Raw genomic sequence first — 21,288 nt, forward strand, 5'->3', positions numbered from 1 at the left:
AGTTCCCAGGATCCTCCTTCTTCCCTTTTTTAAAGATTGGCACTACATTAGCCTTTTTCCAGTCATCCGGGACTTCCCCCGTTCGCCACGAGTTTTCAAAGATAATGGCCAAGGGCTCTGCAATCACAGCCGCCAATTCCTTCAGCACTCTCGGATGTATCTCGTCCGGCCCCATGGACTTGTGCACGTCCAGCTTTTCTAAATAGTCCCTAACCACCTCTATCTCCACAGAGGGCTGGCCATCTCTTCCCCATTCTGTGATGCCCAGCGCAGCAGTCTGGGAGCTGACCTTGTTAGTGAAAACAGAGGCCAAAAAAGCATTGAGTACATTAGCTTTTTCCACATCCTCTGTCACTAGGTTGCCTCCCTCATTCAGTAAGGGGCCCACACTTTCCTTGGCTTTCTTCATGTTGCCAACATACCTGAAGAAACCCTTCTTGTTACTCTTGACATCTCTTGCTAGCTGCAGCTCCAGGTGCGATTTGGCCCTCCTGATATCTTTCCTACATGCCCGAGCGATATTTTTATACTCTTCCCTGGTCATATGTCCAAACTTCCACTTCTTGTAAGCTTCTTTTTTATGTTTAAGATCCGCTAGGATTTCACCAAGCTGGTCGCTTGCCATGTTTACTATTCTTTCGACTCATCGGGATGGTTTGTCCCTGTAACCTCAACAGGGATTCCTTGAAATACAGCCAGCTCTCCTGGACTCCCTTCCCCTTCATGTTAGTCCCCCAGGGGATCCTGGCCATCTGTTCCCTGAGGGAGTCAAAGTCTGCTTTCCTGAAGTCCAGGGTCCGTATCCTGCTGCTTACCTTTCTTCCCTGTGTCAGGATCCTGAACTCAACCAACTCATGGTCACTGCCTCCCAGATTCCCATCCACTTTTGCTTCCCCCACTAATTCTACCCGGTTTGTGAGCAGCAGGTCAAGAAAAGCTCCCCCCTAGTTGGCTCCCCTAGCACTTGCGCCAGGAAATTGTCCCCTACGCTTTCCAAAAACTTCCTGGATTGTCTATGCACCGCTGTATTGCTCTCCCAGCAGATATCAGGAAAATTAAAGTCACCCATGAGAATCAGGGCATGCGATCTAGTAGCTTCCGTGAGTTGCCGGAAGAAAGTCTCATCCACCTCATCCCCCTGGTCCGGTGGTCTATAGCAGACTCCCACCACTACATCACTCTTGTTGCACACACTTCTAAACTTAATCCAGAGACACTCAAGTTTTACCACAGTTTCGTACCGGAGCTCTGAGCAGTCATACTGCTCCCTTACATACAGTGCTACTCCCCCACCTTTTCTGCCCTGCCTGTCCTTCCTGAACAGTTTATAACCATCCATGACTGTACTCCAGTCATGTGAGTTATCCCACCAAGTCTCTGTTATTCCAATCACGTCATAGTTCCTTGACATCACCAGGACCTCCAGTTCTCCCTGCTTGTTTCCAAGGCTTTGTGCATTTGTATATAAGCACTTGAGATAACCTGTTGATCGCCCCTCATTCCCAGTATGAGGCAGGAGCCCTCCCCTCACAGACATTCCTGCCTGTGCTTCCTCCCGGTATCCCGCTTTCCCACTTACCTCAGGGCTTTGGTCTCCTTCCCCCGGTGAACCTAGTTTAAAGCCCTCCTCACTAGGTTAGCCAGCCTGCTGGCAAAGATGCTCTTCCCTCTCTTCGTAAGATGGAGCCCGTCTCTGCCCAGCACTCCTCCTTCATGGAACACCATCCCATGGTCAAAGAATCCAAAGCCTTCTCTCCGACACCACCTGCGTAGCCATTCGTTGACTTCCACGATTTGACGGTCCCTACCCAGGCCTTTTCCTTCCACGGGGAGGATGGACGAGAACACCACTTGCGCCTCCAACTCCTTTATCCTTCTTCCCAGAGCCACGTAGTCCGCAGTGATCCGCTCAAGGTCATTCTTGGCAGTATCATTGGTGCCCACGTGGAGAAGCAGGAAGGGGTAGCGATCCGAGGGCTTGATGAGTCTCGGCAGTCTCTCCGTCACATCGCGAATCTTAGCCCCTGGCAAGCAGCAGACTTCTCGGTTTTCCCGGTCAGGGCGGCAGATAGATGACTCAGTCCCCCGGAGGAGAGAGTCCCCGACCACCACCACCCGCCTTCTCCTCTTGGGAGTGGTGGTCGTGGAACCCCCAACCTCAGGACATCGCATCTCATGCCTTCCAACCAGCGGAGTCTCCTTCTGCTTTCTCCCCCCAGACATATCATCTGGTCCACTCTCCGCAATGGTACCTGTGGAGAGAACATGAAAGCGGTTGGTTACCTGTGTCTGTGTTACTGGAACCCGGACATTCCGCTTACCTCTTCTGGAGGTCACATGTTGCCAAGCTTCTTCACTGGCCTCTTGGCTCCTCTGTGCTACCTGCTCTATATCTTTAGAGCTTTGTGCCCCTAGAAGCCTATCCTGTGTTTTGTCCAGAAAATCCTCAGTTTCTCGTATACAACGCAGGGTCGTTATCTGTTGTTCCAGACCTTCAATCTTCTCTTCCAATATGGAGACCAGCTTGCACTTCGTACAGACAAAGCCGCTTCTGTCCTGTGGAAGAAAGACAAACATGTCACATCCAGTGCAGGTCACAACAGCTGAACCCCCCCCTTCCATATCACCTACCTACTATGAGCTTCCTCAGAGACGTTTGCAAGATGTAAGCCTCACTGGGCTCACTCCAGGCGAACTCCCAGGCAAACTCCTGCTGTGAGCTGCTCTGCTGTCCCCGCTGCTCAGCTGGTTCGCGAGGCTCTGGCTATTTTTAAACAGCCAGGCTTCCCTGACGCAAACAGACAGACACCCTAATGCCCGCCCCCTGCAGGCTAGCAGCCAATCAGACACTCACTCAGGCTCTCTCACTGCCCTCCCAGCAAACACACGCTCGGATACTTCCTCAGCAAGCAAACACACACACACACACACTCGGATACTTACCAGTCCCAGGCAAACTCCTGCTGTGAGCTGCTCTGCTGTCCCCGCTGCTCAGCTGGTTCGCTGTCGCTCAGCTGGTTCGCGAGGCTCTGGCTATTTTTAAACAGCCAGGCTTCCCTGACGCAAACAGACAGATACCCTAATAATCATAACGAGCAAATTACAACCTTTTCATAGACCCCTTACTCAACCTTCTTTGTACAAGGTTTGGTGCCACTATAGGACCAAACAATGATTTCTGTGGTCACAGTTCCCATCAATAACATCAGCCCCGTTTAGTAGAGATCTCAGTCTAAGGCGATCTTTGGGGTCCTGGTATGCCAGGGTCTGATGAGTTAAGGAAGTAAGAGGGATTTACATGTTTTCTAGCCCTCTGCAGAGCTGCTTCCCAACCCCAGGGTTATGCTCATGGAAATAATCCACCCCCCAACCTTGGGCTTTCCCTGTGATCCCCACTGCAGCACTGGGACCTTCCCTCCCCCTTTACTAGAAGGTTGTGATCTGTGCTGTCTGGGCTAAGAGGTGTGTCTTTTCACAGCTGCTTTCTGTGTCTTCCCAACCCTGGGAATTTCCTCCTCCCCTCTATCAGTTGGGTCATTAGCATTTCCATTGATTCAGTTGGACCTACATCCTGTCTTCAAGAGACAGAGTTAGTTCTCACAAGCACGTCAGGAACAAAGTCCTGAAAAATCGTGACCTGGTATGGAATACCCTGCGTCACCCCTCTCTCTATCCCCGAGAGGTCGGTTGTGTGACTGCTCCCCTCCGGCAGGTGACATACACAGTTCCCTCTTGAAGCCGGAGCCACAGGTTGGGTGCCTGGGAGCACAAATGCTGAATCATCCATTCTGTCATGGGCATCCTCCCCCATGTGATCAGTGAGGAGACAGTCTCCCACTATTCCTCCCCCAGTTTCCTCCTCTGAGCCCCTCTAGGACACATACCCCTATGCTCTCTAGAGTGGGAAGTATCCCCTGCTCAGCCGTGAAGGACTCTCAGCTAGCAGCCTGGACAGATGTCTCAGTGGCAGGCTCCACACCCCCCTTTCTTCCTGGGGTGGTGTTGCCTCCTGCTGCAGTGTTAAAGGAACCCACACCCACCTCTGCAGTGGTTTCTATGATTCTATCTCCCTCCTCTAGGCTCCCCTCTGGAACACCTCTCCCAATGCTGCCTAGGACTGGGTTTATCCTGTGTTTAGCTGCAACATGGACATTTTTCTCCCTGAGGCAGCGCTACCTTCAGCTGAAGAGCAGGAGCTGGTCTCAACCACCCCCACCCCTGGAAACATGCAGCTTCCTCCTCCTGCAGAGGAATCAAGGAGACTCTCTGTTTCTTTCAGCAGTTCCTGGGGCTTTCCCCTTTTCCTCTGAAGTTCCAGCAGAACGCTCCTTCTTGCTGCATGCGGACACTTTAACAGCCTGAGCTACATAGGCTAATTGGCTATGATTTCTTCTATCAATAGGGGTTTCATCTACTACCCACACTGATAATACAGCTTCCAAAACCTTGGTTTCTGTGTGCACTTTAGCCAAAGGCAAAAGGATTTTGTAACCGCCAAATAATAAAAGCTCTGCCATCTGTCCTGTCAGTACATCTCCTTGTTTCAGTATACCTCTCCTAACCACCAAAATTTCTGCCCCTGTATCTTCCCATCCACGATGTTCCCTGCCATTCAGTGCTTCATGCCTAGTTGTGCAGAGGCGAATTTTACAAACCTAGTATGATAAGTGACAGGTGCCTGAGGGGCTTCTGTGCTCAGAATCGAAGCATTCACATAGGCTACCTGCACCCTGCTTCGTCTGAGCACAGGGCATTCATTCCTCAGGTGATCAGTGGAATTGCAATGATAGCACTTCTTAGACTCTTCTGTTTTTACAGGAGATTCGGGTTGGGGATTAGAAGAATGGGATAAAATGGGACCATGCTTCCCACCAAGTGTAAACCCCTCTATCTGTAGTTTATTCACAATAGATGCTTGTGTCTGCTCAAAGTCATCAGCTAGAGAAGCCATCTCATCCACAGTTTTCACCTTTTTGTCCCATAGACACTGTTTCACATCATCTTTACCTGTGTTTAAGAAGTGCTCCTAACCAACCAGCTAGGTCAAACATTCCTTCAAATCTTGTAACAGCTGTGCCCCTTACCCACTTTCCCATCAAATCTTTCATTTTTTAAACATATTCCATGTTACACACCAGCACCCCCTTAAGATTCCTAAATTTCATACTATATCTTTCAGGGGGAAATCTGAAATTGTTTCAAAACCATTTCTTTGAATTTACAATAATCTAAAGCATCATCAGTTGGCATTTTATTGACTATATCCAGAGCTTTACCAGTTAAATTAGCAACTAAAGTGGGCATCTTCTGGGCATCAGGAATCTTATGAATTACACACAGACTCTCAAAGGTATTCAGCAACGTCAGCTGCCTCGTTGTATGCAGGACACAGCTGTTCCCATTTGAGGATTTTTGGAGAGGTGGGAATCAGTGGAGTGGAAGGGTTCAAGTTCAGCTTTTCCAGCAAGTCCAATTGGTAATTCTGCTCTCTCTCTCTCTTTCTTCTCACTTTCTTGTTGTTTTAGTTCCATATCCATTCTGTGTTCAGCCTCCTCTGTGGCAGCCTCTGTTGGCTTTAGCTGCAAAAATTCTCCTATGTTCTTTTTCTACTGCCTGCAATCTGAATAGGTCCAATTTCACAAGCTTTCACTGTTTTCATTTATCTTGCTGTTTTTCTGTTCCTACTTCCATTTCCCAAAATAAGCAAACAGAAAATAACAAACTGGTCACCTCTTTGACTGATCTCCAGCCACCACACTTAAAATCTCACTTAAAATCTTTACACCAGTGTATGAAATGCAAATCTCACTCAGAAAACAAGTTGTGTATTTCACCCTACTCACTGTGCCAGACTTCCCCAGAGTGCAACACAGAACTGGGGTATCACTGAGCCCTCTGGCCCACTAATCTGAGTCTCCTCTCACACTGTGATTATGTGACAAGCTGCAGACCCCTCCAAGTCCTGTACTCACACAAACATTCACAGGCAGGGACACACCCAGCTGAGTTACATGAATGCTTTTGCCAGCCATTCATGAACCAACAATAGAGAGGCTACAGCTAATTCCCCCCAGCTCCCCATCTTAGGACCCCAGAGCTGTACCATCTGGCCTTGGTCAGAAGCCTGACCGGTGTAAGTTTATTACTGAGTCTGCCCAGTCTCAGTGTGGAGAGGACAATGCACCAGCCCCTCTTCCTGAGCAGATTTCCCTTTTGCATTTCAAACAACACACTGTTTTAGGTAAAAAACATGAAACCAATTTATTAACTATAGAAAGACAGATTTAAGTGATTTTAACTAATAAGTGTACAGATGAAAGTAGATTACCAAAGAAATAAAGGAAAATCCCAATCTGAGTTCTAGAAACTAGACAGGGTTTGAATCAAGCAGTATCTCACCCTGATGGTAAAAACCGTTCACCAATCTTCTATACACATGCCAGGATTTCTCCTTTCCAGCTTGGGACAAACTCCCCAGTTAAAATATTTTTCCTCTAGCTGTGTTTTGAGGTGTTGAGTTGTGCGGGGAGTGAGGCCAAGTGATGATGTCACTTTCCCCTTTTATAGCTTCTGCCAGGTACAGGGAACTTCTGCCAGATGCACAGTTAGTGGGAAAGTACAAGCACAAGATGGAGGCTGGTGAGCAGGTCACATGCCCTTGCATGCTTCAGTGAGCCATAGCAGGGGCCATTACCCATATTCTGGCTACAACATCTACAGGAAAGTCCATCAGGTGGGGAGAAGCTTCTTCCATGCCCCATTATGTGCACATTGATGGGCCATCAACTTGAATCATCCTTTCATAATGTGCTGGCTCAACTAGATGTAAGCTGCCATGTGGGAGTTACCACAGGAACAAACACATTTGAAATACAGGTACATTGTAAATATTCTTATCTTCAGATACAAAAATGAGACATGCATACAAATAGGATAATCATATTCAGCAAATCATAGCTTTTCTACTGACACCTCACATGACATAGTTTGTACAAGATTTGTGGCAACTATAGAACAGTAGTGAAAATGGTGGTGCCAGGGTGTTGTTTTGGGGTAGTGCCTGGAAGCTGTTGGAACTGCTGTGCCCCCAAACCATTCAGCTGGGTTGGCCTCTCCCCCTGCTCTCATGGTGACACACAGCCATCCCCTCTGGGCCCTGTTATCACCCAACACAACAGAAGGTGGCGCCACATACTCAACTGAGTTACCTGAGTGCTTTACCAAAGCCACTCATAGACCAACAATGGAGGAACCAGACAATCTCCCAGCTTCCCAGCCTGGCAACCCTACTGGAGCATAAACCCAGGATTAGACCATCTTGCACTGCAGAGAGATGTGTACAGCGTGAACTCATTAATTAGTTTGCTCCGCCCTTGATGGGGGAAGATATGCACCAGCCTTTGTTAACAGAGCTAAGATTCCCAAACACTTCACTCAAAAACACACTGGTTAAGATAAAACATAAATCAGGTTTATTAACTACAGACGGATAGGTGTTACGTAATTATAAGTGATAGTAAACAGATTAAAGCAGATTACTTTGGAAATCAAACAAACATGCAATCTAAGACTTGAGCACACTAGGTAGGAGTTGAATCAGCATATCTCACCCTGACTGATGATACAAGCAGGCTTACAGATTCTTGAGGCACAGGCTGTATCTGCTTTGCAGCCTGGGGTCATAGAATCATAGAATCATAGAATATCAGGGTTGGAAGGGACCCCAGAAGGTCATCTAGTCCAACCCCCTGCTCGAAGCAGGACCAATTCCCAGTTAAATCATCCCAGCCAGGGCTTTGTCAAGCCTGACCTTAAAAACCTCTAAGGAAGGAGATTCTACCACCTCCCTAGGTAACGCATTCCAGTGTTTCACCACCCTCTTAGTGAAAAAGTTTTTCCTAATATCCAATCTAAACCTCCCCCATTGCAACTTGAGACCATTACTCCTCGTTCTGTCATCTGCTACCATTGAGAACAGTTTAGAGCCATCCTCTTTGGAACCCCCTTTCAGGTAGTTGAAAGCAGCTATCAAATCCCCCCTCATTCTTCTCTTCTGCAGACTAAACAATCCCAGCTCCCTCAGCCTCTCCTCATAAGTCATGTGCTCTAGACCCCTAATCATTTTTGTTGCCCTTCGCTGGACTCTCTCCAATTTATCCACATCCTTCTTGTAGTGTGGGGCCCAAAACTGGACACAGTACTCCAGATGAGGCCTCACCAGTGTAGATGTCTGGCCAGAATGTGGGTAATGGTCCCTGTGATGACTCATTGAAGGATACAAGGACATGTGACCAGGTCATGTGACATTGGACTCCATCTTGTGCCTGTACTTTCCCACTGACAGTGCTGGGGGCTTTGTTTGGGACAATGAAGTTCCCTGAACATGGCAGAAGCTATAAAACGGGGAAGTGACATCAACACTTAGCCACACTCCCCCCACAATAAAACACCAGAAGACACGTCTGGAGGGAAAAGATTTTGACTGGGGAGGTGGTCCCAGACTGGAAAGGAGAAATCCTGGCCTGTGTATGGAAGATTGTCCCATCAGGGTGAGACACTGCTTGATTCAAACTCTGCCTAGTTTGTAGTATTCAGATTGCAATTTTGCTTTATTTTTTAGGTCATCTACTTTGAGCTGTACACTTCTTAGTGATAGTCACTTTCTGTAGTAAATAAATCATTTTAATATTTTTTACCTAAAATAGTTTTTGTTTGAAGTGTAAAGGGAAATCTGCTAAGGAACGGGGGCTGGTGCATTGTCCTCTCCACATTGAGAGAGGGATGGAGTGGAAAATAAACTTACACTGGTCAGGCTACTGACCCGGGCTAGATGGGAAAGTGGGTAAGGGGCACAAGTGTTACAAGCTTTGAAGGAACGTTTGAACTTGTTTCTCAGGACACTTTTTAAACACAGGTAAAGATGATGTGAAACAGTGTCTATGGGACAAAAAGGTGAAAACTGTGGATGAGATGGCTTCTCTAGCTGATGATTTTGAGAAGACAAGCAATTATTGTGAATAAACCACAGACAGAGGGGTTTACACTTGATGGGAAGTATGGTCCCATTTTACCCCATTCTTCTAATTCCCAACCCTAATCTCTTGTGAAAAGGGAAGAGTCTAGGAGGTGCTATCATTGTAATTTCACTGATCACCTGAGGAATAAATGCCCTGTGCTCAAAGAAAGCAGGATAGCCCATGTGAATGCTGCGATTCTGAGCACAGAAGCCCCTTGGGCACCTATCATTTATCATAAGGTTTCTAAAATTAGCCTCTGCTGAACTAGGCATGAAGCACTTAAAGGCTGTCAGCATTAATAGCAGGGAACACCTTGGGTGGGAAGATACAGGGGCAGAAATTTCGGTGGTTAGGAGAGGTATACTGCAACAAGGAGACATACTGACAGGACAGATGGCAGAACTTTTATTATTTTGCTCTTACAAAATCCTTTTGCCTTTGGCTAAAGTGCACATAGAAACCGAAGGTTTGGAAGCTGTATTATCAGTGGGGGTAGGAGACGATAATCCTATTGATAAGCTAATGGGCAATGATTTCTTTCATGTAGCTCAGGCTGTTAGTGTCCACATTCAGCAAGAAGGTGTTTTCTGTTGGGACCTCAGAGGGAAATGGGAAAGTCCCAGGAACTGCTCAAAGAATGAGGGGTCTCCTTGATTCCTCTACAAGAGAGGGAAGCTGCATGTTTCCAGGGGTGGGGGTGGTTGAGACCAGCTCCTGCCCTGTAGCTAAGGCCAGCGTTGCCTTAGGGAAAAAATGTCAGTGTTGAAGCTAAACAAGGGGTAAACCCAATGCTAGGGAGCACAGGGAGATGGGTTCCAGAGGGGAGCTGTAGTGAGTGAAAGATTCACTGGTGCGGCACATTGTGCTGGTCGTCCTGGGAATTAGCTCTTTGCAGCTTCGGAGCGCCTCTTTCTGGCCAGTGTCTCGCCTGCCTCAGGCCCCATGTACCTCTTGGACCCCGGTGCCCTTTAATGTCAGGGTTCTGCCCCCAGCAGTACCCCCTTACTCTGGGTTTCCCCTCCCAGGGGAACCCCCCAACCCTCTATCCCCACCTTGCCTCAGTGGCTACTGCCAGTCATCATCTAGCCCCCTCTCACTGGTGCAAACTGCAGTCTGTAAAGGCCACTCATCACTGGCAAGGAGGTTGGGACCAGCTGCCTCTGCCTATTCCTGGGCTGCCCCTCTGCAGCCCCAATACCTCCATAGGCCTTGCTCAAGGCCTGCAGCCTGGGGAGTTGCCCTTTCCCCATCACTACTCTGCCTCAGGTACCCTTTCTCTCAGGTAGCCAGGTCCTTCTCCCTCCAGGCTGGAGAGAGAGGGTCTCCTCCCAGCTTCTGGCCCACAGCCCTCTTCCAAGGGCCAGCTGGGCCCTGATTGAGCTGGCCACAGCTGTGGCTGCTTCCCCAATCAACTAGGTTTGCTGCTTTCACTCCTTTTCTCCAGCCGCAGCCCTCTGCAGGGCTGCTTTTACTATTGGCTTCCAAGGGCAGCCCTCTCCCAGGGTTGTTTTAACCCCTTCAGGGCCGGAGTGGGGTGCTCACCCCACGACAGGAGCCCAAAGCAGGGTGATAGAATCATAGAAACTACTGAAGAGGTGGTTATGGGTTCCTTTAACAAAGCAGCAGGAGGCAAGGTCACCTGAGAAAGGGAGAGGGGTTTGGAGCCTGCCACTGAGACATCTGTCCAGGCTGTTTGCCGTGAGTCCTTCACGCATGAAAAGGGGATAGCTCCCACTCTAGAGAGCACAGGGGTATGTGTCCTAGAGGGGGCGCAGAGGAGGAAAATGGGGGAGGAACAGTGGGAGTACAGGAATGTCTCCTCACTGATCATATGGGGGACGATGCCCAGGACAGAATGGCTGATTCAGCATCTGTGCTCCCAGGCACCCAACCTGTGGCTCCGGCATTGAGAGGGAACTGTGTAAGTGACCTGCCGGAGATGAGCAGTCACACAACTGACCATTCGTGGATAGAGAAAAGGGGGACGGAGGGTACCCAAATCCAGAGTTATTGTTACATCTCATGATGCAATCATAGAATCATAGAATATCAAGGTTGGAAGGGACCTCAGGAGGTCATCTAGTCCAAACCCCTGCTCAAAGCAGGACCAATCTCCAACTAAATCATCCCAGCCACGACTTTGTCAAGCCTGACCTTAAAAACTTCTAAGGAAGGAGATTCCACCACCTCCCTAGGGAACGCATTCCAGTGTTTCACCACCCTCCTAGTGAAAAAGTTTTTCCTAATATCCAATCTAAACTTCCCCCACTGCAACTTGAGACCATTACTCTTTGTTCTGTCATCAGCTACCACTGAGAACAGTCTAGAGCCATCCTCTTTGGAACCCCCTTTCAGGTAGTTGAAAGCAGCTATCAAATCCACCCTCATTCTTCTCTTCCGCAGACTAAACATCCCCAGTTTCTCAGCCTCTCCTCATAACTCATGTGTTCCAGTCTCCTAATTATTTTTGTTGCCCTCCGCTGGACTCTTTCCAATTTTTCCACATCCTTCTTGTAGTGTGGGGCCCAAAACTGGACACAGTGCTCCAGATGAGGCCTCACCAATGCCGAATAGAGGGGAATGATCACGTCCCTCAATCTGCTGGCAATGCCCCTACGTATACATCCCAAAATGCCATTGGCCTTCTTGGCAACAAGGGCACACTGTTAACTCATATCCAGCTTCTCGTCCACTGTAACCCCTAGGTCCTTTTCTGCAGATCATTTATGAAGATATTGAACAAAACCAGCCCCAGGACTGACCCTTGGGCACTCCACTTGATACCGGCTGCCAACTAGACATGGAGCCATTGATTACTACCCGTTGAGCCCGACAATCTAGCCAACTTTCTATCCACCTTATAGTCCATTCATCCAGCCCATACTTCTTTAACGTGCTGGCAAGAATACTGTGGGAGACAGCGTCAAAAGCTTTGCTAAAGTCAAGGAACAACACGTCCACTGCTTTCCCCTCATCCACAGAGCCAGTGATCTCGTCATAGAAGGCAATTAGATTAGTCAGGCATGACTTGCCTTTGGTGAATCCATGCTGACTGTTCCTGATCACTTTCCACTCCTCTAAGTGCTTCAGAGTTGATTCCTTGAGGACCTGCTCTATGATTTTTCCAGGGACTGAGGTGAGGCTGACTGGCCTGTAGTTCCCGGTATCCTTCTTCTTCCCTTTTTTAAAGATGGGCACTACATTAGCCTTTTTCCAGTCCTCCGGGACTTCCCCCAATTGCCATGAGTTTTCAAAGATAATGGCCAATGGCATTGCAATCACATCCGCCAACTCCTTTAGCACTCTCGGATGCAGCGCATCCGGCCCCATGGACTTGTGCTCGTCCAGCTTTTCTAAATAGTCCGGAACCACTTCTTTCTCCACAGAGGGCTGGTCACCTCCTCCCCAGGCTGTGCTGCCCAGTGCAATAGTCTGGGAGCTGACCTTGTACCTAAGACAGAGGCAAAAAAAGCATTGAGTACGTTAGCTTTTTCCACATCCTCTGTCACTAGGTTGCCTCCCTCATTCAGTAAGGGGCCCACACTTTCCTTGACTTTCTTCTTGTTGCTAACATATCTGAAGAAACCCTTCTTGTTACTCTTAACATCTCTTGCTAGCTGCAACTCCAGGTGTGATTTGGGCTTCCTGATTTCACTCCTGTATGCCTGAGCAATATTTTTATACTCTTCCCTGGTCATTTGCCCAATCTTCCACTTCTTGTAAGCTTCTTTTTTGTGTTTAAGGTCAGCAAGGATTTCACTGTTAAGTGAAGCTGGTCGCCTGCCATATTTACTATTCTTTCTACACATCGGGATGGTTTGTCCCTGTAACCTCAGTAAGGATTCTTTAAAATACAGCCAGCTCTCCTGGACTCCTTTCCTCGTCATGTTATTCTCCCAGGGGATCCTGCCCATCAGTTCCCTGAGGTTGTCAAAGTCTGCTTTTCTGAAGTCCAGGGTCCGTATTCTGCTGCTCTCTTTTCTTCCTTGTGTCAGGATCCTGAACTTGACCATCTCATGGTCACTGCCTCCCAGGTTCCCATCCACTTTTGCTTCCCCTACTAATTCTTCCCGGTTTGTGAGCAGCAGGTCAAGAAGAGCTCTGCCCCTAGTTGGTTCCTCCAGCACCTGCACCAGGAAATTGTCCCCTACACTTTCCAAAAACTTCCTGGATTGTCTGTGCACTGCTGTATTGCTCTTCCAGCAGATATCAGGGTGATTGAAGTCTCCCATGAGAACCAGGGCCCGCCATCTAGTAACTTCCGTGAGTTGCTGGAAGAAAGCCTCATCCAATGTTTGTTGCTAATGGTAAATCTTATAACAAAGAATTTGGTACTGATGATAAATCCTATCAAAAGTTGTAACATGCTACATGTAGTAAAAAAGAAGCCCTATGGGAATACTACTTCTCAGCTAACACCTCTAAACAGGCTCAAAGCTTGTTATGGCAGGGAAACCATAATAAACCTGGTCTGCTGTGTGGAAGGGGAAACTGAGGCAAACCACTTCATGGCATTGATGTCTATCTGCATTGAGTTATCACCAGTTGGAAAAACACAATGGTTGACAATCCTGCACATTTACAAAGACAGGTTTTCGAGTGACAAATAGAAGGCACACAGAGCTTTGTAAAAACACATGTGGATCACACTCCAAGGTTTGCAACACTTGGGCATTGTATGTTCCAAACCTTAAGTAGGCCTTGGGCACACTCCCTTCAACCTAGTCAGTGACTAACACTTCTGCAGTAAACTAAGGAGGGAGATGTGACATTCTGTGCCCCCAAAGGAACAGGTATCAATGGTATCAGTGAAAAAGTTATGATTTGCTGAATATGATTACCCTATTTGTATGCATGTCTCATTTTTGTGCCAAAAATTCTGAAAGCTTGTGAGGGCATATGAGCAGCTCATGTGACACTGGACTCCATTTGTGCCTGTGCGTTTCTGATAATTGTGCTGGGGGCTTCTGCTTGGAAAAATGAAGGTTCCTCCGAATGACAGAAGCCATAAAAGGTGGAAGTAAGAAAATCTCTTGGCCTCACTTCCCCGCATAACTCAACACCTGGAAAAACCTTAGGAACAAGGACCGAACTGGTGATTTGGTCCCAGGCTGAAGGCATTTCTAGCCTGTGCATGGAGGACTGGTGGACTGTTTGTACCATCAGAGTGACACACTGTGTGATTCAAATCCTGTCAAGTTTATAGAACTCAGATAGTAATTTTCCTTTATTTCTTAGGTCATCTCCTTTGATCTGTACACTTATTACTTATAGTCACTTAAAATCTATCCTTCTGGCAGTTAATAACTTGGTTTTATATTTTTTTTACCTAAAACAGTGTGTTGTGTGAAATGCAAAAGGGAAATGTGCTCAGGAACAGGGGCTAGTGTATTGTCCTCTCCACATTGAGGGAGGGGTGGACTGGGTAATAAACTTACACTTTCCGGGCTTCTGACCAGGGTAAGACAGTACAGCTCTGGGTTCCTAGCCTGGGGAGCTCTGGGGGTGGGGGCGGGCAGGTGGGGAATTGACTTTAGCCTCTCTATTGTTGGTTCATGAGTGCCTCGTGAAAACCTTCATGTAACTGCAGCTGGGTGCAGTTGTGTCTGGCTGTGAGAGTCCAAACCTAGAGAGGATTGCAGTTTTGTCACATCCTCAAAGTGTGAAAGGGAGCCCAGGTTGGTATGCCAGAGGGCTTGGTGATATGCCCTTTCCAGGTTGCATCCTGGGCAAGTCCATCACACCCACCTAAAGAACAAGCCCTGCTAGACCGTGAGTCCATTTCCTTCTTGTCGTGTGCTCAGTTACTAATGGAGAGACCATGCTTACAGCAGGGAAGTCACGAGTCCTGGGTTCTGTCTGTCATTCTCTGTGTGACCTTCACCAAGTCAGTCTCCCTTTGCCTCAGTTTACCTATCAGGATAATGACGATATGTTGATAGTGACTTTCCTTTACTTGGTGTTTTGAAGATCCTTCAATGAAAGGTGTTACACAGTATGATGGAAGTTACTGATGAGAATTACTGATTTCCGATGCCTTAGCGATAACCCTGTGTGCCTGCAGAAAGTGTTCGTATCTCTCCTCACTTACCTTAAGAACATAAGAATGGCCGTACTGGGTCAGACCAAAGGTCCATCCAGCCCAGTATCCTGTCTACCAACAGTGGCCAATGCCAGGTGCCCTAACAGGTAATGATCAAGTGATTTCTCTCCTGCCATCCATCACCCCCCTCTGACAAACGGAGGCTAAGGACACCATTCCTTACCCATCCTGGCTCATAGCCATAAATAGACTTAACCTCCATGAATTTATCCAGCTCTCTTTTAAACCCTGTTATCGTTGTATAGTTACCTTTCTCCAGATCTCTCTGTCTACTATCTACCCATTAATACTGGGCATTTACAGGGTATCAGACCCTCTGGAGAGCTGCCCATTATCCCTAGTTTTCTTCCTAATCAACTCTACTTTTTAAATATACACAAATACACAGAGCAGCCACTTCCTCTCCGACTCAGTGGAGAGCCCAAGAGTTCTCATCTCCCTTTGGGAATGTCCCTTAATTACTGTTTACTTCTAAACCTGGATAAAGAACACAGAAGCACAGACATTGAAAGAGAGACAGTGGCTAGAGTGTCTATGGTTTCCAGCCTATTTGCATCCAGATGCCGCGTCTCCCCTAGAGGCTGAGTGAACCCCCCTGGGAGTGTGCACAGCTAGATTATAAACGGTGCACACCCCTGGTTGGCTCTTGGCGTGGGATGCTGCTGCAGATGCTGGGGTGAGAGAGGTGTGGAACACGGCTGCCTGCAGGGGGTTCCCAGGGAAGACACGTCTGGCTCAGCATTCACAGGTACCCGTCTCTTGCTGAGGAGCTTACCTGCTCAACAAACCTAGTGCAACGTGGGCATGATGGGATAGAGAATAGGTCTGTGGTCCTTTCCGCTCTGCACAACCATTAACCATGCTGGGGCCCTTGCCACAGGGGATGAGTTTGCTCCAATATCACTGGCCAAAATGTCCCATTTGCTCTGCCCCTGGCTGATGGGCTCCAGCTCCGAGGTGGCTGCATTTCAGTGGCACAGGGGATGCTTCAGAATGAAAGGTTTTACTAGATGTAGAATACAAGGCCAAATTATGAGGCCGTGGCCCATACGTTCTCAGGCCCCACAGAAGCAAAACTCCCCTTGGAGTAAGAATTGAGTAAAGACCTCAGGAGCCAGCTGTGTGTGAGTTAATGCACAGGGACTCTCACCTCCTCATCTTGCATTTCAGGCCTCTGGCTGTTAAAAGGGGTGGCTCTCACCTGACTTTGTGATGGAAAGCACGGAGGGGCTAGGGCTCCTCAGTGGAAGAATTATATGAATTTTTCAACATGGGCAAGACCTCTTTTCTCCTGGCTTCATTTGAGAAGTTGGCTGAACTGTTATGCCTGAAACTTTCCAAAACAATTCAGCTAGAAGCAGAAACCCAGTGTGGGAAATTTCAGTCGAAATGGTTTAAATTTGGCAAACTTATAACCAACTGAAAATGAGGTCTCCTAATTGAATGTGTCAGACAGCGTTAACTAACCATGGTGTCACCAGCACCACCTACAATGGCCAATCCATTTGTGAATCCCATTCAGCTATGCTATTTGCTCCAATAATGTCTGTGGCAAGGAGTTCCACAGGCCAAATATGGATTAAGTAAACAATTTTCCTTTCTCAATGTTATATATTCAGACTTTCAATGTAATTGAATGTTCCCTTGTTCCTGTGCTATGAGCCAGAGTAAATATAAATGCTTGACCTACTTTCTTTATTGATAGATTCATAGGTTTAAGATCAGAAGGGACAATTAGATCATGCTAGATTTTTTTTAAAATTATCCAAAATCAGATTTTCCATTGTTTCTTAATCTTGTCAAATCTTCTTTTTATTTTTATCCTTTTATTTTTTAACAGTTTAGGTTTAATGCAGAACTGTCTTTTATTTCCTTTGGGGGTGGGTGGGGGGGGAGTCTGTTGCTGCCCGACTGCCTACTTCTGATTCGGAATGAGATGTTTGGTGATCGGTCAGCTTGTAAATCTGGTTTTTGTAACTCTGAGGTTCTACTGTAGATGCTGTTTAACATCCTCCTTGACTGCTAATGGACTGGAAAGTGTTTCATGACCGTATGTGATCTGAGTACCTGATACTTCTCCTTTCCAAATGCAGAACAAAACTAATTCTTGAACACATCTCCCTTTTCTCCAACATTTACAAGTTTCCTTTCTCCCTCTAGGAATTGGCCTATACATTTTCTAGGGTTTCTTTTCTTCTTAATATAATTAATAACCTCCTTTTTGTTATCCTTAGCCCTGCAAAGCATGGATTTCCCCCTGATGTCTGTAACATACTGTATCTATTTTCATAACTTCCAATTTCTATTGCTTGCTATCTATTTTCCCTTTTCCCCATTTGTTATATATTGCTTTCCCCGCCCCTCAGTTGCTGCCTTCACTTTTCAACTGAACTGGGTTTTTAAGCAAAGTTCTCCACTTTCTTGATTGTGGAATCGATGGTTTTTAGCTCTCTCATAAACTCTTCTTAAAGAACTTCCATTTTTCATTCCCATTTTCTGTCTACATTTTTCCTCCCTATCAGTTTTGCTGATCATTTGCCTTATCTTTGGGGAATTGGCCCTTTCAAAGGGTATCTGTAGATAGCTATTACTGGCTGGGAGCTGTTCTCTGCTTGTCCACAGCAATGTAATCAGTTCCATTCTTTATTTTGTTCTCCTCTATGGTATGCCCCCTTAATTGTCTCTTATCTAAACTAACCAGTCCCAGACTTTTCAGTCTTTCCGCATACGCCAGCCTCCCCCATTCTCATAGCCTGCCTGGGAAATCCCCTTTCTATCTACTAGATCCTTTATAGAGACTGGGTGACCAAAAGTGAGTGCATCTCCAAAGCAGGATATTCTCCCTCCCATTCCTTACACATCTGAACATTGTCTTTGTTGTGGCCACTACAGCAAATGAGCAGGTGTTTCCGTGGAGCTGCTATCAATGATGCCCAAGTCTTTTCCCTGAGGAGTGTTCTAGTTGGGATGTTTCCCCCGGCACATGTCTTAGCAAAGGTGTTTTTTCCCCACTCTCAGATTTTCAGTAACTAGGTGAATGGGAAACTGGCTACAGCATGGACTCTCTAGTCTGGGTTTCATTGTATTGAGCCTATGTGTAAATTGGCAGACTTTTTTCGCTGCAAGTTTGGTCAATGACCAAAGAGCCTTGAAAAGAAATCATTGTTGCAAACCCTTACACCTCTCGTTAAGGTGCCTTTATTACGTCACTGAAACTGAAGAGTTCTATCTTCAAAAGCGGCTTTGTAGTGTTTACACCTCCGCTATTTCTTCAGCAAATGTTGCCTCTTGGCAAAAAAACTTGGCAGTGCAGATAAGGCCTAAGGAACAATGAGGGAAAACCAGCATCCACTCATGTTTACTGCTGGTGCCTATTAAGGTTTCCCACACCACGATATGTAGGAATTATTGACTAAAGAAGCACCATAAAATATGGAACTGACATTAGTAGGGTCAATTGTTCATAATTCATTTATCTGAATAATGAAAATGTCATTTTTCAGTGTGTGAAGAGCGACCAATCTGCTTCATCCATGACACCAGCCTCCAGCTGTGTATGTAGTGTCTAATATTAACATTTTCTCTCCATCCAGGCATTTGTCCTCCGACCATCACGCTAGACCTTGGGCCATACAGGAAGTCAGGAGAACGTACGGTCTATGCAGGAAACACCGTTCTGTCTCAGTGTTGGACACCTTCTCCCCTACACCATGTCAGATTCCAACTCAACCGATTTCACAAACCCTTCCACCTTCATCCTGCTGGGCATTCCTGGCCTGGAGGCAGCCCATGTCTGGATCTCCATCCCCTTCTGTGCCATGTACGCCATAGTCATCCTGGGGAACTTCACCATCCTGTTCATCGTGAAGAGGGAGCCAAGCCTCCATGGGCCCATGTACTATTTCCTCTGCATGCTGGTCGTCGCCGACGTGGTCCCTTCTACGGCCATCCTACCCAAAATGCTAAGTATCTTCTGGTTCAATTCCAGGGAGATCAATTTCAGCGCCTGCCTCACCCAGATGTTCTGCCTTCTCAGCTGCTCTGCGATGCATTCTGGGATCCTCGTGGCCATGGCTTTTGATCGCTACGTGGCCATCTGTGATCCCCTGAGATATTCCAGCACTCTGACAAACCCTGTGGTGGCCAAAATTGGCCTGGCCCTGGTGCTGCGTGGCGTCATGCTCGTATTGCCCCTTCCCTTCCTGGTGAGGAGGTGGCCATATTGCAGAACCAACATCATTCCCTACACATACTGCAAGCACATCGCTGTGGTGAAGCTGGCCTGTGCCGACATCCGCATCAGTAGTTACTACAGCCTGGCTGTGACATTCTTGGTGACCGGTGTGGATGTGTTTTGTATCACCATGTCCTATACCCAGATCCTCAGGGCCATCTTCAGCCTCCCAACAAAGGACGCCCGCCTCAAGACTTTTGGGACCTGCGGCTCCCACCTCTGTGTCATCTTAGCCTCTTACAGCCTACATCTCGTCTCCGCCCTCACGGAACGGTTTGGGCACAATATGGCCCTGCATTTCCACGTTCTCATGAACAACATGTATCTCATGGTGCCCCCCATGTTAAACCCCATCATCTATGGGGTGAGGACCCAGCAGATTCGGGATAGTCTGCTCCAGCTCTTTACTCATTAAGGGTCCTAAAGCTTTCTCCTGGTGATCTGGCTCTCAGAGTGAGCTCCATGCAGAGCTGGCTGGTGACATGGTGCTGGGCCCTCTTCCCAGAATCACTGACTGGCCAGTCAAAGAGACCTGAAACCCTTTCCTGACTTTACTGGGCTGTGTCAGTGTGACAAATTGGGGAATCTATGTGCAACTCCGAGGGTTGCCGCCTTTCTAATTCCTGATAACTGGAATCATGAGGCCCCACCCATGTACCATGCATCTTCCCCCAGGTTACGCCCCTGTTCTGCGTCTTCCCCTCAAGGCCCTGCCCCTCACTCTCTCCTCTCCTCCCCACCTCCTGTCACTCTCTGGATCGTCCCTGTGACACTCTGCACTCCAAAGCACTCCATATTTACCATGGTGATGCAATTATGGTACGTTTTGTACAAAGTATGTCCTGTGAGGTATTATTCTAAAGGGCTTAATCTGCTTAACATTGATACCTCCTTGGGTTGTATATGAAGTAATGAAATCATACTTTGTATGAGTTCCTAGAGTGTGATACGAGGCTGGAAACACCCAAAACCAGCCTTTCAGGTATGTCAAAGGATTAGCTAGACAGTGTTAATTGCTGTCATAAACACTCATCGAGGGAAGAATCCACTAGCACAGGAACTCTGTATAAGAAAGCCTCCGCGGAGGGAGTATGGAGACAACGGAGAATGTTGAGCCAATGGGGGAGGACCCCGCACATCATATACACAGACTTTTCATAAAACTGGAAGAAAGTATAAAAGGTGGGAAGTGAAATCATCTCTTGTCTTGACTCCCCCACAACTCAACAGCTGGAAGAAGCTCAGGAAGACAAAGGAGTTTGAATCGGGGAAGGGAACCCAGGCTTCAAAGCAGGTACAGCCTGTTCCTCAGGAATCTGCAAGCCTGCTTGTATCATCAGTCAGGGTGAGATATGGCTAATTCAAATCCTACCAAGCATGTACAAGTCTTACGCTGCAGGTTTGTTTCATTTCCTGAGTAACCTGTTTTGATCTGCTTTTTTATCACTTATAATCACTTATCACCTATCCTTCTTTAGTTAATAAATCTGATTTATGTTTCATCTTAACTAGTGTGTTTTTGAGTGAAGTGTTTGGGACTCTTAGCTCCGTTAGCAAAGAAAGGTGCATATCTTCCCTCATCGAGGGGGGAGAGGCTAATTAATGAGCTGGCACCATACACATCTCTGTGTTGTGCAAGATGGTGTAATTCTGAGTCTATGCTCCAGGAGGGGTGCAAGGCTGGGGAGCTGGGATATTGGCTGAAGTAGCTGAGTAGCTTAGGTAAAGCACTCAGGTAACTTAGTTGAGTGTGTGGCAACACCTGCTGTTGTGTTGGGTGAGAACAGGGCCCGGAGGGGCTGGCTGTGTGTCACCAGCAGAGCAGGGGAAGAGGCCAACCCAGCTGAATGGTTTGGGGGCACAGCGGTTCCAACAGCTTCCAGGCTTCTCCCAGAGGTACATCCCATCACAATCTCCTCCTCCCACCCAGTACC

At 47.4% G+C, this 21,288-nt stretch overlaps 1 protein-coding gene across 1 annotated transcript; it reads left to right on the forward strand.

The window, feature by feature from the left end:
- The first annotated feature begins 18,779 nt into the window (after positions 1–18,779).
- Positions 18,780–19,769, forward strand: LOC141980911 (olfactory receptor 52K2-like). The gene has a single exon (XM_074942666.1). The coding sequence runs from the start codon at positions 18,780–18,782 to the stop codon at positions 19,767–19,769; it is 990 nt and encodes a 329-aa protein (XP_074798767.1).
- The last annotated feature ends 1,519 nt before the right edge of the window (positions 19,770–21,288 follow it).

The sequence above is a fragment of the Natator depressus genome, chromosome 1, assembly GCF_965152275.1.
Source record: "Natator depressus isolate rNatDep1 chromosome 1, rNatDep2.hap1, whole genome shotgun sequence".
NCBI classification, from domain to species: Eukaryota; Metazoa; Chordata; order Testudines; family Cheloniidae; genus Natator; species Natator depressus.

Bases quoted from the DNA above. Each gene is read 5' to 3' on its own strand.
- LOC141980911 (XM_074942666.1), top strand. From the start codon at position 18,780: ATGCAGGAAACACCGTTCTGTCTCAGTGTTGGACACCTTCTCCCCTAC.